Genomic DNA, 15,422 nt, shown 5'->3' with positions numbered 1-15,422 from the left:
TCGCGCTGTGCGGGTTGTTGTTGTTGTTGTTTACCTCAGTGAACATGGAACATAGTCACGCGGGGGATTGGCCAGAGTATGGTGATGGATGCCCAGGGACGTCATATAGTATTTGCGCAGCAAAGAAAAGCATGAAGAAGAAAGAAAAAAGCAGAAAAGTGGAATTACTGACACTAGAAAAAAATAACCATCATTGTTGAAAAAATTCAAGTAAATTACAGAATTTTGAAATGCCAGAAATATAAAAAATACAAATTTTTGGACATGCGCAGGAATTTTGTATACAGAGAGTATACAGTCACAGAGAGAGAGAGAGAGAGAGAGAACAGTGATAGAGAAAAGGCAGGAAAGTTAACCAGAAGAATGTTCCGGTTGGCTACCCTGCACTGGGGGAGAGGGATGAGAGGGCGGGTTATGGGGGTGGGGGGAGGCTTGCCTCTTTAACTTTTCCGTCGTTGAAGCCCACTAAAATGAGGTTCACGGCTTGTGCCAGGCTCCTAGCGCTCCTGCCGCTGTTATAGCGAGAACGAGGTTGTTTTTGCTTTAATTTGGTCCTCGTCGCCACTGTTGTGAGTTAGTGGCCCGGGTGTCAGTCCGCTGGCAGTTGCCAGATCAGAAAGCGTCGAAAAAGTCAACATTTATTGTCGACTAGAGAATACAGAGATAAAAGAAGACAAGGAAAGATAGGCGCATGGGCCGGGAGTCTACAGACAATCGACTGGTTTTATTGGCTCGGCTATCAGTAGCTGAGTTGGCGGTATTATGGGGCTCTCAGCGGCTTTGTTCATTGCTGGTAGTAGAGAGAGACCGCGGCATAAAACACTGTGAACGTTGAAATGGGCATTAATGACGTCTGCACTGGGGGCTTTATTGCCTTAACCGATCAGACTAATGGATTTAATATAGCGTGCTTAAACATACTTAATTACATTAGGCTGCCGAAGGGACAGCCTAGTGTTATAAGCCTCTCAACACTCAATACGCTGCTACGAATCCACTTCTTGTAGCCAAATATTTTTCCGGAGAAGGATCCGGCCTCTCTAAGTTCAAATGTGTGCATATGCAAAAAAAAAGAATTTGTAAATAAGGCCTGGCTACTTTCTCGCATTCAAAACTGAAATTTTTCTGTCCCCCCCCTCCCCCACCCCCGTACATCATTTCAGCCAACTACAGCGTCCACAATAATTCCGCGTCACCACCATGCCCCAAAGACTGAGACTAAGCTGATCCGCTTTCCCTTATTTTAGTACTTTCAGTCCTCTTGCGTTTAGGAGCCAATATGCAGCCTTTAGTGGAGCGACATTACCATGAACGAAAAAGAAGCGTACCATGAGGCTCGAAGGTGAAGAAGCGGCCTGGCCTGCATGCCCCACGAGCTTAGCCGAGCGGCTCGTCGTATCCGACGGGGCGTCCACGGAACGGGGCAGCGATGGAACTCTTCTGTCCTCGAAGGCTGGAAGGCCAGGACCTTTTATCCAGCGAGGACTTCGACTGCTACGATGGCTTCGGGCATGGCGCCTTTCAGAGGCGAATCCTGGTGCTCTGCACCCTCACGACCTCTCTGTTCGGTTGCCACAGCTACGCTATCACGCTGACAGCAGCGGACGTCGACCACTGGTGCAAGCAGCCACCCTACACAAACTTATCCGCGGTCGGATGGAGGAGAGTGGCCATTCCTGTGGAAGCCAACGGACGGTACAGCAGGTGCCGCCAGTACGCACACCCAGACGACCCGAACGACACAAGGACCATCCCCTGCTCGGCGTGGGACTACGACGAGACACGGGCGATGACGTCCATGGTAAGCCAGTGGGACCTCGTGTGTGAACGGAGATTGCTGCGCATTGCTCTTACCATGGCGCATGGCGCCAGTATGGCCGTTTTCGGTATCGCCGCTGGGTGTGCCGCTGACTCTGTGGGACGTAAGCCCGTCCTTCTGGCGTCGACTGCAGTCTTGATGGCGTCAACTTTAGCCCTCTGTCTCACGAGAACCTACGCTGCACACGCCGTGATAAACTTGTTCACGTCCGCAAGCGCGTCTGCTACGAACATCATCACGAGCATTCTCTTCTTCGAGGTCACAACTCACGGGAACAGGCCACTGCACGTCGTGATCGCCGTGGCTGTCGCAGTACTCATTTCCGACCTGTGGTTCGTCATAATGCGGCAATTTAGCATTCACTGGGCGTTGAAACAAGCAATATTCCTGGCCCCCACATACCTGACGACGTCGGCGTTCTGCCTGGTGATTGAGTCGCCGCGGTGGCTGGTCGCGAAGGGACGCTTCCAAGAGGCAGAAGACGCCATGCTCGCCGCTGCCGAGATCAACCTCTTTCCCTTGCACAATACAGCGTGTCTCTCTGAGAAACTCAAGACTAAAGCCCCGCACATATGCGTTCAAGGCCACTGTACCGCTGATCCAAAGGTACTCCAGGGAGAGTCCATTAGGAAGCGTGCTATGGTCGCATTCTTCTGCTGTTTCTCCGGGTACTTCGTATTGCAAGTGGTGATCTTGTCTCCTGTGCTACGACATGCCACTCCCGTGTTCCAGTGGATCTCCATTCCGGTCGTCGGGCTAAGCTTCGCGGCTATGATGTTAGTAATCACGAGACTAGCCATGCTGCAGTTCATCAGCACCTGCTTCGCAATGCTCTTCGTGCTGCAGTGCCTTTTGAGCCTTACCGCTACCATCGAGGCACAGATAGTGCGACAGGGCCTCGCCCTGTGTGCTAAGGCGCTAAGCCTCGTCGGATACGTCATGTACGCGGCGTATAGCCTGGAGCTCTTCCCGACGGCCATTCGTGGCACGGCTAGCGGTTGGATCTACGGATTCGGTGGTCTGGGCGCCATCTCGTCGTTTGTCTGCGTACCGTTAAGGAACGCTGGACGCGACGACGTGGCCTTCGCTTTATCTGCGTGCCTTATGTTCGCCTCTCTCCTTGTTCTGCGAACACTGCCTCGGAACACCACGGCTGAGTGCGCAAAGATCGCTGTCAGTAGCCCCTCCCGCTTCAAGCAACGAAGCATAGAGCATATGAAGAGGACGCTTGAACACCGGGAAATTCGGGAGGCCGCTGACTCCATCGACCACCGAGAATATCGCTACTCCCACCGCAGCAGTTCCAGGAGCAGTTTTGGAAGGTCCAGGAGTGGTGTGGATTCGTACAAATCGACGCTAAGCACTCACAGCTTCTCGCGCTAGGTTGGCGCTGGGGTTATAGCGCTGCATTTCTCATGAATGTTGTTTAGATTGGCAAATTCGCTTTTTTCTTCAGCAGCTGTTACTCAAGCTGTGCTTTAGGACGATGTCTGAGTGTTCGTAAACGCACGCTTTTCTCTCATTATCCAAGCAGTGTAACCATATGAGAACAATGTCTTTAATGAACCAGATGCACGCCCTAATAACTGCGCTGTTCTTAAGTTTCCGAAAGAATTCTCAGAAGAATTTCTGTATATGTGCCTGGTGTAAATGTCAAAGTTCTCTCTTCGGATGCATCATTCGTAGGATTTTGAAAGGTATTAGCGATGGAAAACAATAAAATGAAAAAAAAAATTATTTGCGGCCGTAAGTAATGGCGAGATATGTGTCCATTACCTTCCGCGCTTTCCAATACATTTCACTTCGGGAATTTCTTTTAATCCGAATAATTTATCACGAAAACAAGAAACAATCTGCTAACATGCGAATCTCTGGGAAGCACGAGGTAAAGGGCATGCATATCCTTGATTCTTTACGTTGGATGCCCGGGCGGTTCTTTACAAATCCTACCAGCACAGACCGATGCTGAAACCCCACCATCAGCAGACGGAAACAACCCCATTCCTGTAGTAGTTCCGCTCCCTGATTAACTAGATGGCATACCGCAGCGGTGGTTTAACGGTTTGAGCACCCGCCTCTCCTCCCGTAGGTGCGGGGTTCCATCCCAAGTGTCGCCCTTTACCCACCAGTATTGGCATAGATACAAGCTTTCCCTTGTCCTGATGTTCGGCTCATTTGAGATGAAATGCTTGGGAAGTTGGTCTCTGACCCCATATTAAGTAGAAAAAAATTACAGCCGATTTAGCTTACTTGGTAAAATGCGAAGCACGGGCGCTGGCACGTCGCCATTATTTCGCTTTCGATTCAAGGCTAAAGTTTCAGGTCAGGCTTCAGGCAAAGATCTGCGAAATGTGTGATTGGTCTGGTTCGTGGGGCTTTAACGGCTCAAAGCAACTCTGGCTATGAGGGACACCGTAGTGGAGGGCTCGGGACATTTCGACCACCAGAGGTTCTTTAACATGCACTGACATAGCACAGTATACGGGCCATACAGGTAGCAGGACCGCCTTTCGATTTTGGATTGTATAACTTTATTGGTCCAACAGATGTAGGGACGGCTTTAAGCCTTCCCACCTAGACGACGGCCAGGAGTCCTTGGACCCTAGCGGCGGTTTCGGCCAGTCGGACGGTCTTCAGTTGAATCTCCGGATCGGAGCTGAGTAATAAGGTCTCCCATTGTTCTAAAGACTTTGTGCTTCCCTCAGAGGGAGCCTGTGGGCATTCCCACAGAATGTGATTAAGATCAGCCCTGGCTTTACATAGCTTACACTGGCTGGAGTACTGACCCGAGTTAGTAGAGGCTGCACGACACCGGGCTTGGCCGCCTTTCGAGATAATTTTTGGTGCTTTACGTGAAGTAGTATTTAGTCACTTTTTTTCGCAGCAAGAGATGCATCTGTATACGTCCGCCGAAATCTGGGTTTTGTAGCGAAAGCTATACTAGGCTAGCAGGAGCGCATTTCGCCGTGCCGGCCGAGGTCCGCTACTGCGCATGCGCCGTTGCCATGGCAACCGGTTCTCCCGGAGCCGCAGGCGTTCGCCGCGCCCCGTCGCTGCCGCCGCAGCTGCTGCGCCGACTACACCGCCGCGCTGCGCGTGACGTCATGGCTTAGCTATGCGCCTTACTGCGCATGGACCGCGTAGCGCCGTTTTAGGCAATCCGTTCACTCCTGAGACGCACACCATATACAGAAGGACAGCCGCTGTGCTAGAAAACATACGGCTGACGGCCAGTGCTTCGGCAACGAGGACATTCGATTCCTTTCGCTACGTATATCCTGGCCTAGCAGAGCTAAGCCACTGAAGATATTTTTTTTTTGGAAAACTGGCCTCTTTTCTCAACCCGCCGCGGTGGGTCAGTGGTTAAGGCGCTCGTCTACTGAGCCGGAGTACCCGGGTTCGAACCCGACCGCGGCGGCCGCGTTTCGATGGAGGCGAAACGCAAAAAGGCGACCGTCTGCTGTGCGATGTCAGTGCGCGTTAAAGACACCCAGTTGGTAAAAATTATTGCGGAGCCCTCCACTACGGCACCTCTTTCTTCCTTTCTTCTCACAGTTCCTCCTTTATCCCTTCCCTTACGGTGCGGTTCGGGTGTCCGCCGAGATATGTGAGACACTGCGTCGTTTATTTTCCTCAAAACCTCCTTTCCTTAAACGCCTCAATCACGCCTTGAGGGCACCGATGAGGAAGAAGTGATAGAAAAAAAAAGCTGAGGTTTAACTACTGCTTAACCTGGTTAGAGAGCGAAAGCTGTGGTGTACCGGGCAAGCAGACGCCGCGGCTTGGCGTCTGTAACGTCGAGTGCGCTCCGCACACTGGATAGGCAGCGCGCCCGCCCTGCTGCCCTGACAGGTGGCAGTTAAACTAATGTTTTTTTTTCGAAAAGTGTGCCATGAGGCATAAGTTGAAACTAATGGTTGATCGTGGGAGGTTGCTCACCCAATGAACGCACCGGCCTATTCTACCGCTCTCTTCAGGCGAACCGAAAGTTCAAAGGTCAAGTGGTGCGACACCATGGTGGATCACATATGGTAAGGCCTATAGCCAATAAAATCCCGGGATTTAATAGCCAATCGACCTCTGACCCACTTAAAGGTCAACCGGCAACGGACGGCGAAATCGGCTTTACCTAGCGTAGTGAACCTTTCGCTTCAAAAATTATTAGGTCTAAGCGTACCGGCTTAGTGCATTAATAATCGAAAGCTGATTGTAATATTGGCCGAGAAGTCTGGAGTGGCAGACTGAAAGAAGAAATTGAAAATTGTTTTTTTGGGGAAAGGAAATGGCGCAGTATCTCTCTCACATAGCGGCGGACACCGGAACTGCCGTAGTGGAGGGCTCCGGAATAATTTCGACCACCTGGGGATCTTTAACATGCACTGACCGCCCAGCACACACCCGCCGCGGTGGCTCAGTGGGTAGACCGCTCGTCTACTGAGCCGGAGTTCCCGGGCTCGAACCCGACCGCGGCGGCTGCGTTTTTATGGAGGCAAAACGCTAAGGCGCCCGTGTGCTGTGCGATGTCAGTGCACGTTAAAGATCTCCAGGAGGTCGAAATTATTCCGGAGCCCTCCACTACGGCACCTCTTTCTGCCTTTCTTCTTTCACTCCCTCCTTTATTCCTTCCCTTACGGCGCGGTTCAGGTGTCCAACGATATATGAGACAGATACTGCGCCATTTCCTTTCCCCAAAAAGCAGTTATAATTATTGTTAATCGCCATCCAATCAGGTTTCGCTGTTTAATGGGCTAAGCTTTTTTTTTGTTTTTGGGGAAAGGAAATTGCGCATTATCTGTCTCACATATCGGCGGACACCTGGACCGGGCCATTAGAGAGGTGGTGTCAAATGACTTGACATGTTCTTGAAGATAAAATTACTAATTGTGTGCGATTATGTGTGCGATTCGCAACGACGACCTTTCCGCCCCCAAACCGTGCATTCCGAGGATCTTCAACGGGCATTACGTTCGAACGATTTTTCGCAGGGGGTTCCGGATGGTGTCAAACGATTCTTCGTGTCGTGATGCATACGTCTATAATACTTATGAACTGCTACAAAGCGGACATATATCTGACATAGCGAAGGTGGCTGTGATTCGCAATAATAGTGCAATACCCATGAGGTAGATGCATGTTTACGAAAAGGAAACATCTACGGATGTTTGGATTTGGTCTTCTCCACGTTTACTGTACACATTGATGTACAGTACTCACGGATTGAAATAGGACATTCGGAGCGCGTGGCCGTCGCTTCATGGAGCGCCGCCCGTAGACGCTCATGGAACCAAGGTGGTGCATTGTGGTATGGCGCGAGAGGGAGAACATCTACAAAGCAGAATTGTTCCTTCCAGTAGCCAATGAGCCGGCCTGTGGTTTACCACATGCCTGCGTGGCACTGCAAGGCTAGCGCTCCGAATGTCCTATTTCAATCCGTGAGTACTGTACACGCTTGAAACTCCCGTAGTTAACGCTCTTAAGTCGAACACTGCATGAGGCACTTTTGCGGAGATTTCTTTGTTTTTTCACAGACGCTTCTGACTATGTGCGGTACACTAGACACTGTAAAGGAGCCAACCACCTTTCGGGACGGTAGTTTCATGCTGCTGAGCAGGCCACGCGAAGGTGGGCTGGTGCTTTGAGTAAACCGTGCGAATATTTAAGCTGATATCCGTCAGTTTTCTAGCACATGTTGCATGCATTCCGTTACATATCATGGGCAGCGTTAGTCTTTAAACATAACTTTCATACTGTCAGTACTTTTAGCGAATGACTACAGTTATACCACGCGCATTTCATAGAAACAGGCTGCCTATTAAATGTGTGTGTTTTAATTAAGCATAATAATAATTGGACTTTGGGGAAAGGAAATGGCGCAGTATCTGTCTCATATATCTTTGGACACCTGAACCGCGCCGTAAGGGAAGGGATAAAGGAGGGAGTGAAAGAAGAAAGGAAGAATAGGTGCCGTAGTGGAGGGCTCCGGCATAATTTCGACCACCTGGGGATCTTTACCGTGCACTGACATCGCACAGCACACGGGCGCCTTAGCGTTTTTCCTCCATGAAAACGCAGCCGCCGCGGTCGGATTCGAACCCGGGAACTCCGGATCATTAATTAAGCAGAGCTGACTCAATTCTGCTTCGAAGGAGCACTATCATGGCTGAACACTGGCGTCCTTCTAAGCGGCGAATTTCGCGGTGTAACAAATTTACAGCTTCTTGAAAGAAAGGCTCGTAACTGGCTCCCTGGATTAGTGGACACCTCAATCGTGATGTAAGGTGCGTGGCGGTGGTGTCCACTTGCAAGAAATTGGCAGTGGCTTAGCTCAGCTATGCCAGGATATACGTAGCGAGAGGTACGTTTCCCTGGCTGAGCTTGTTTTTCGGAAACTCAAATGGTGTGATCAGTCACACAACAGGCCTTCACATCCTCTTCTGTTGGTTCCCGCTGACTGACGCCTTCCATAGGCTCCATCTCGGCGGCCATGCGGCGTCTATTACGCTCGGCAGTCTGGCGTCTCCGTTTGGCAAGGCGTTCCTCTATCTGTTCGGGCGTCTCCGCTGCTCTCTTCGCCTTCTGACGCTCATTCTCTGTTTGTTGAGTAGCCTACTGCCAGGCGACAACATCAGGATCGTTTCTTGTTTATACCGCCGTTTAGCAGCGGCTGGACTCTCCTCTGCATGCATGTCAAACGTTGTGATGCAGACTGCTGTTGCTGTTGCTGCTGGTAGGAAGAAAGAAAAGGAAAGCGCACGGGCCTGCCTACTGGCTCAAGCCGAGCCACGCTCGCCGCCGCGTGCTGAAAGCATAGGTGACTTAAAGGACAGGAGAGCAAAGATAGAAAGGAAAGGCACGCGCGCTAATAAGCCCCGGGCCGACCCAGGAGGCAGTGCAATAGAGGGCCGACCCGTGCCAGAGTGTATCAGGCCGAGGACTCCGCCATATTCCAAAACTAAGTTTAATATCTGGGTCCCCTGCCGCGGTGGCTCAGTGGTTAGAGCGCTCGGCTACTGATCCGGAGTTCCCGGGTTCGAACCCGACCGTGGCGGCTGCGTTTTTATGGAGGCAAAACGCTAAGGCGCCCGTGAGCTGTGCGATGTCAGTGCACGTTAAAGATCCCCATGTGGTCGAAATTATTCCGGAGCCCTCCACTACGGCACCTCTCTCTTCCTTTGTTCTTTCACTCCCTCCTTTATCCCTTCCCTTACGGCGCGGTTCAGGTGTCCAACGATATATGAGACAGATACTGCGCCATTTCCTTTCCCCAAAAACCAATAATTTTTATTATATCTTGGGTCCAAGGACCCGCAGCAGATATTAAATCAAGTATCAGATATCACCACCACCGATACAGATGCCAATTACATCTCCGCCTTATATATGCAATGCTGTGCATTCGACGCGCGGTTCGGGTGATAGAGAGGTGTGCGGCGAGGCGCGATGAAGAACGCGGCGCAGCTGTGCGGCCTCTCTGGTTACCATGGTACAGGCGCATGCGCACAACTGCTCATCCGCGTGACGTCACGATCGGCTCCGACGGTGGAGCGGGCACGGCGACGCCGAAACGCACGCCCCACCTTGCTCCTTTCTGGTTGCCATGGTAACGGCGCATGCGCCAACTTTCCTCTGCGATGCACCGCGAAATGTTCGACTGGTAGGCCAGTGCAGCTTTCGCTACAAAAACCGTGCTTCCGCACAAGGGAGGCTTCCGCACAGGAAAGGCACCCGCCGCGGTGATTAGGGCGCTCGGCTACTGATCCGGAGAACCCGGGTTCGAACCCGACCGCGGCCGCTAAGGCGCCCATGTGCTGTGCGATGTCAGTTAGCGTTAAAGATCCCCAGGTGGTCGAAATTATTCCAGAGCCCTCCACTACGGCACCTCTTCCTTTCTTCTCTCAGTCCCTCCTTTATCCCTTCCCCTACGGAGCGGTTCAGGTGTCCGCCGTTATGTGAGACAGATACTGCGACATTTCTTTCACCCAACAGCCAATTCAATTCACATTTGACCTTTGAGATGAAATGACTAAGATACGGTGTGGCTAGGGTAAGGTCAAGTGGTACGAAAGTACAAAGTTAGTGTGGTTTGGCCATATGACAGCTAGGCGTGCTACCACTTATGTTTTTTTGGTTATGGTTAGGGGCTCGGTATTCAAGGTCAAGACTGCTTCCAAGGTCGTCGAAATCGTTGAGGGGGGCCTAGTGCCGGCGCACTAAGACTGGGCGGGACACTTGCTCTCCGCTTAAGAGCATAACACCTTATCGTTAATGGTTCAGTGTCCTCATATGCGAAAGTGGCCATTGTCTACTTTATAATCATAGATCGCTGGAAGTCCTCATAGCACTCCTGGCGCATTGGTGCAGCGGATAGTCGATGTGCTACTGCCCTGAAATGGCAGGTGTTGCCACCGGTGGTGCTTGTGAGACCCAGATTGTTCTTCCCGAGCAGCCTCTCGTGGTTCAATCATTAATTTAATTGCCACCTGCCATGGTGGTCAGTTTTCTCACAATCCTATGGCCAGGTCGTGATGACGTCACACGTTCACCTGACCTATGTGGCCCACTTGCCAATCTAAGGAAGCGGGCACCCTACCTAGGCCTATTTTTCGGTCACAACGCTGCCGCCGCCGCCAACGACGACACCGGATTATCTGCAGAACAAGAGCCTTAACCCTATCGCGTTAAAGACAGGACCACTGAATCCCATTATGTATTCGCAATGCGACAGCATTGGCTGCTGTTTTTTGCTCGGCCAGAAGTGACTGGGGTGCTTGTGGAAAAACCACGTTGCTCATCCCAGGTAACGTCCTTCTCGGTCAGGGTTGGTACATGCAGGCTTCACACAGATGAACCTGGCCTGGTGATGTCACAGGCCTCCAACCAGTGGGATCTCTCCACTCTTGTGACGTCACTGACGATGTCAATGCCCCAGCTGAGCAGGGTTTTTATGGACTACTACGAATGGCCGCCTCCGGCTTTGTGCTCCGATGAGGCTTGAATGTTATCCCGTAAAACCATCCGCGGTGATTGAGCAGCATTCAGAGAAACAGCGTGAAACTGCCAGTTAACTCAGCCAACATTAATTAGTGCGGTGACATATGCAGGGCTGAAAGAAGGAGCCGAGACTCATTTCTGGCTTGGACGAATTAATGAGGAGATTTGTTAATCACTAGTGAGGACTGTAACTGTAACTGCAGACAACGGACAGTACGCAGCTGTACTGAAACCGGAAGAGGGATTAAATAGCAGGCATAATTCTATTCTCTCAAAGGTACGCTCCCGCAGATTCTGGATGAGTCGGGCCACGTAGCGGTCAAGAGAAGAAATTTTGTTAAAGCGGATAAAGCCCAGATTAAAGCGTTCATGTTTAGTGAAGTGGTGCTTCAGCTGGAGCACATATCTGTCTCTCCACCGGATTGGTTTTCATTTTTGTTGTGTTATATCTCCTTCCACCCTTTAACGTATACAATCGTTGCTTTTAGCTATGTTATCTTCTTCATGGAGTGCGCCCACCAGCTTGCCGGTATATAAATGGTGACTATACGCCCTGTCACTGTACACATAACCGTTTTCTCAATGCCGCGACAGAATAAAGGGTTCTGTGGCACAGTGATTTAGCGCTGTGTTCTATAACGCGTAAGACAACAGTTGTTGTTGTTGATCTCTGGAGGAATGGCAAACACCCACAGTGGGGGATTGGCCAAGGTGCGCTGCATCTTCTAACATTAGGAACAATTAAGTTTGACCTAGCGGAAGTTTTGTCGTAATGGAAAAAAATTCATATAATTAAAACTAAAAGAAATATCTCTGAAGCAATGATGTAATTATGAAGGTAATCACACACTGGTTTTAGGACATATCTCCTTGCGCTTGCCTCGTATGAGAGAAGGACGGGCATAGAAGGTGGAAGCCCCATAGTCTAGCGATGGGAATCTCCAGACGACGCCTACGCAGAGAAGCTAGCCGCCGACAGTAAAGTAATAATAATAATAATAATAATAATAATAACAATAATAATAATTGGTTTTCGGGGAAAGGAAATGGCGCAGCATCTGTCTCATATATCGTTGGACACCTGAACCGCGCCGTACGGGAAGGGATAAGGGAGGGAGTGAAAGAAGAAAGGAAGGAGGTGCCGTAGTGGAGGGCTCCGGAATAATTTCGACCACCTGGGGATCTTTAACGTGCGCTGACATCGCACAGCATACGGGCACCTTAGCGTTTTTCCTCCATAAAAACGCAGCCGCCGCGGTCGGGTTCGAACCCGGGAACTCCGGATCAGTGCTCGAGCTCCCTAACCACTGAGCCACCGCGGCGGGTCGACAGTAAAGGATAAAGCGGTTTCGATGATGACGTCCGCCTTCTTCTTCTCCTTAGTAAGCATGGCACATAACCACGCACGGGGATTGGCCAAGGTTCAGTACATAATCCCAATGAGGTATTTGCGCGGGGAAAAATAGGCGTGAGAAGACTGAATCATTATAAAAATTGGAACAGTCAAATCAATTAAAGAAATATGAATTACTAGGTATAGAATCGAGCAGTAGAGGACTCCGTGGTCTCCCTCCCCTACCTACACAGAGCCCCTCGAATCTGACGCAAAATCTCAAATGAAGAAATCAAGATGTATTGAAAAAAAAAAAAACCGCAAAAGGGTAATTATTCCGTCTGGATGTGTTACCATTAAAGTGAATTTTCTGTGTGGTTTCAAAAAATGATTTTTCCCCCTCTGACTCTCCGTTCTCGCGGAGACAAAGGCGTTTTATGCAATATAAGGGACCACCCTAAATAAATTTCTTTAGATAGCCTATAGACTGTCCATAGACTTCTGTCTATAAAGTTTGTAGACTCTCTATAGACAAACCCTACAGAACAGTTTATAGGCAATACAAATGCTATAGACAGTCTACAAACAATTTATAGATTTATGGCCATACACCTTTAGTAGACTATTGTCTATAGACATTCTATAGACTATGAACAGACAAAATAAATATCTGTAGGGAGGCAATAGAGTCTATAAGAAGTCTGTAGACTGTCTATAGACCAGTTTTGTAAGGGCAAGAGACCATGCAACATTTTCGTTCTTTTTTTTTCTTCCAGGAGGCCTCTTCTCGAGCTGTGACTACTACTTGAGCGCGGAGAATGAAGATGAAGGAGCATGCGCACAGCGGCGCCATTGCCTTTTAGCCTCGGAGGCACAATGCCTGCTCTCTTCTCGACCCATCCGAATAGCGGGCTATACGTGGACAAGCCTCTGCCTTAATTCCACCCTCAACGACCCGGCTCCTTCGTAGCGTATTTTTCCGAGCTATCTCTTCGTGGTCCCTCCACAACGGGTAAGCGGAGCGGGTCATCCGGGACTTTCTAAATATAGCGTTGTGGAGTCCCCGCGATCATAGAACCTCCAGGGAACACTTTAATGCATTTCGGGTCCTGTGAGGAAAGCAGCTGGTCTTGATGGTGCATAGAGTGGGCAAGACAGCCTCTTTCTGCCGCATTTGAATACTGCTCGAATTCCCGGTGATTCTTTCGTGTGTGCGAGCCATTATCATTGCTAGGCCTACAAGAAAAACCGAAGCCTCGTTCGTCAAGAAGGGATTGTGCATCTAACCCCCGGTTTTAGCGCTCTGTCCCGAATATCTGTTGAAGAACCTTATGTGTGGCCACCAAGTCCTGGACTTTCTTCTCCGATAAACCCTACTGTTTCGTGTCGGGAGGCCTGCCATTAAAAGGCCGGCGAAGGATATTTGGAGGTCTCTCTTTGTTCAAACAACGGCACTTTGCTTGCCGGAAAACGTTTGAGTGTTGCTTCAGGGGACTGTAAATCGTTTTCTGTGGTCCTGCTTTTTTCAGCCTGATCCTTGAGCCACTGGTAAGAGGATCAGCTCGCCGTTGTAGTGTCCTGCTTTTATGACTGCCCATTTTCTATATCCATAGATGCAACACAATCTCCCAACTTTTACGCCCAAGTTCCAGAGATGGCCTTCTTACGGGCCTACAAACCACCGAATTAGTTCAAATAGCCAAAGTCTCGCGGATGAACACAGCAGGGATCTATCCCCATCGGTGAAAAGCAATGTAGAGTAGTGAAGTGACACCAGTGGAATTGTCACCAAAAGGCTGTCACTGCCACTCTTATTCCTTCGACAACTGCTACAAGGACACTGTCACCAGCGACAGAACTCCATGCTATGGCTATGTGACGAAACTAGTGGCCTCGTTTATTTGTTCACTCGAGAACTGCACGTCTTGCAAATTTCATACAGTACCTTTCACCAAGGTGCGTTTCTAAGCTAGAATGGTCTGCATTAAAATTAACTGCTGCTTTGTTTTTCGATTCCAGTTTTCAAGATACGCCGCAAATTTTAGAAACACCATGATAATCAGAGATGTCCCCACGCCTTATGAGTCCTTACCATCAGGTAAGCTTCCAAGGATACCGATAGGCTGCAATGGACTTCGCGCAAGCAGCCTTCTACACCGTTTTTGTGCAGGTGAACATAGAAACGACGTTTAGGTAGAAGTTTCGATCTTCCGCTTGTGGATACTGTTTTGCGAGGCAGACGTGAACGGCTGTGCTTTATTTTTACTTTCTATCGTTTTCAGGTTACGCCGAAACGTTTAGGAACAACATGATAATCAGCGGTGTCCCGACGCCCTATGAGTTATCGCCATCAGGTAAACTTCGTAAGAATGCTGGCAGGCTGCTTTCGAGCTTGCCTGAGATAACTCGCAGGCTGCTTAGTATGCTGTTTTTTATGCACGTGGACATAAGAAATTGGCACTGGTTTAACTCTGTTATACCTAGTGAGACGAGTTAAGCAAGGTTACTCATTATTTTGCTTGATCTAGTTAAACAAGATTACTCATTATTTTGCTTGCTCTAGCTAAGCGAGGTTACACATTGTTTTGCTTGATAGCCCGGCCTCCATGGATCGCTGAGCGCGCCGGAGGGAGCGCTGAAATCGAGCGCAGCTGACGCGCTTGGATATTGCGCGTCACGTGGTTAGGAGAGAAAGAGTCACGTGATCATGCGAGCAGCAGGACCCGGCTCGGCGGCGGCGGCCGGCGCAGCTGTGGCAAGTCAAGTGGTATGACGTCAGGCCTCTCCTCCGGTTTAGCTGTCACGGCGCAACGTTCATGACCTTCAAATATGCCGCTTGGAGAGTGAAGAGCTTTCGCTCTTCAAGCAATCTTCAGATATGATCCGCCTGTAGATATTGTTTCTCGACGAAGGCGTGAACCGCATCGCTTTAATTGTACTTTCGACTGATTTCAGACACGGACTACAACCAGTTACTGGAGTTCTCGTGTAAGTGCGATTTTCTGCCACTGCATACCATCATTCATTAAAGTGTGCTCGGGTAAGGAGCCCAGCCTTGAACTTAGTGACTTCGTTCTTGGTTCATTCCTTAAACGCGCGCCTAATTTTCGCTTGGAATGTAGCCGACAATTTCTTTTCCGCACCAGTGGAAGGATACAAACTGTGTTCGATGTGTTCTTGGCGTTATTTTCATGCTCTACCCGCAAAGCATATTTCTACAGCCGCGACATTCGTCATTACTTTTTCCAGTGTTATTTTTCAAAGGCAACACTTCCCTCG

At 49.8% G+C, this 15,422-nt stretch overlaps 1 protein-coding gene and 1 long non-coding RNA gene across 2 annotated transcripts; both read left to right on the top strand.

Moving 5' to 3' along the window:
- The first annotated feature begins 1,429 nt into the window (after positions 1-1,429).
- LOC144134509 (solute carrier family 22 member 13-like) lies at positions 1,430-3,202 on the top strand. Its single transcript, XM_077667417.1, has one exon. The coding sequence runs from the start codon at positions 1,430-1,432 to the stop codon at positions 3,200-3,202; it is 1,773 nt and encodes a 590-aa protein (XP_077523543.1).
- Positions 3,203-13,028: 9,826 nt separating this feature from the next.
- On the top strand, positions 13,029-15,131 carry LOC144135479 (uncharacterized). The gene is made up of 4 exons (XR_013315512.1): positions 13,029-13,155; positions 14,163-14,241; positions 14,426-14,497; positions 15,099-15,131. It is a non-coding gene; the product is annotated as an uncharacterized LOC144135479 (long non-coding RNA).
- The last annotated feature ends 291 nt before the right edge of the window (positions 15,132-15,422 follow it).

The sequence above is a fragment of the Amblyomma americanum genome, chromosome 5 (assembly GCF_052857255.1).
Source record: "Amblyomma americanum isolate KBUSLIRL-KWMA chromosome 5, ASM5285725v1, whole genome shotgun sequence".
NCBI classification, from domain to species: Eukaryota; Metazoa; Arthropoda; class Arachnida; order Ixodida; family Ixodidae; genus Amblyomma; species Amblyomma americanum.
Note: the sequence above shows the minus strand (reverse complement) of the source record. Positions and strands in the feature narration are given on the sequence as shown.

Coding starts and splice junctions, on each gene's coding strand:
- LOC144134509 (XM_077667417.1), top strand. CDS start 1,430: ATGGAACTCTTCTGTCCTCGAAGGCTGGAAGGCCAGGACCTTTTATCC.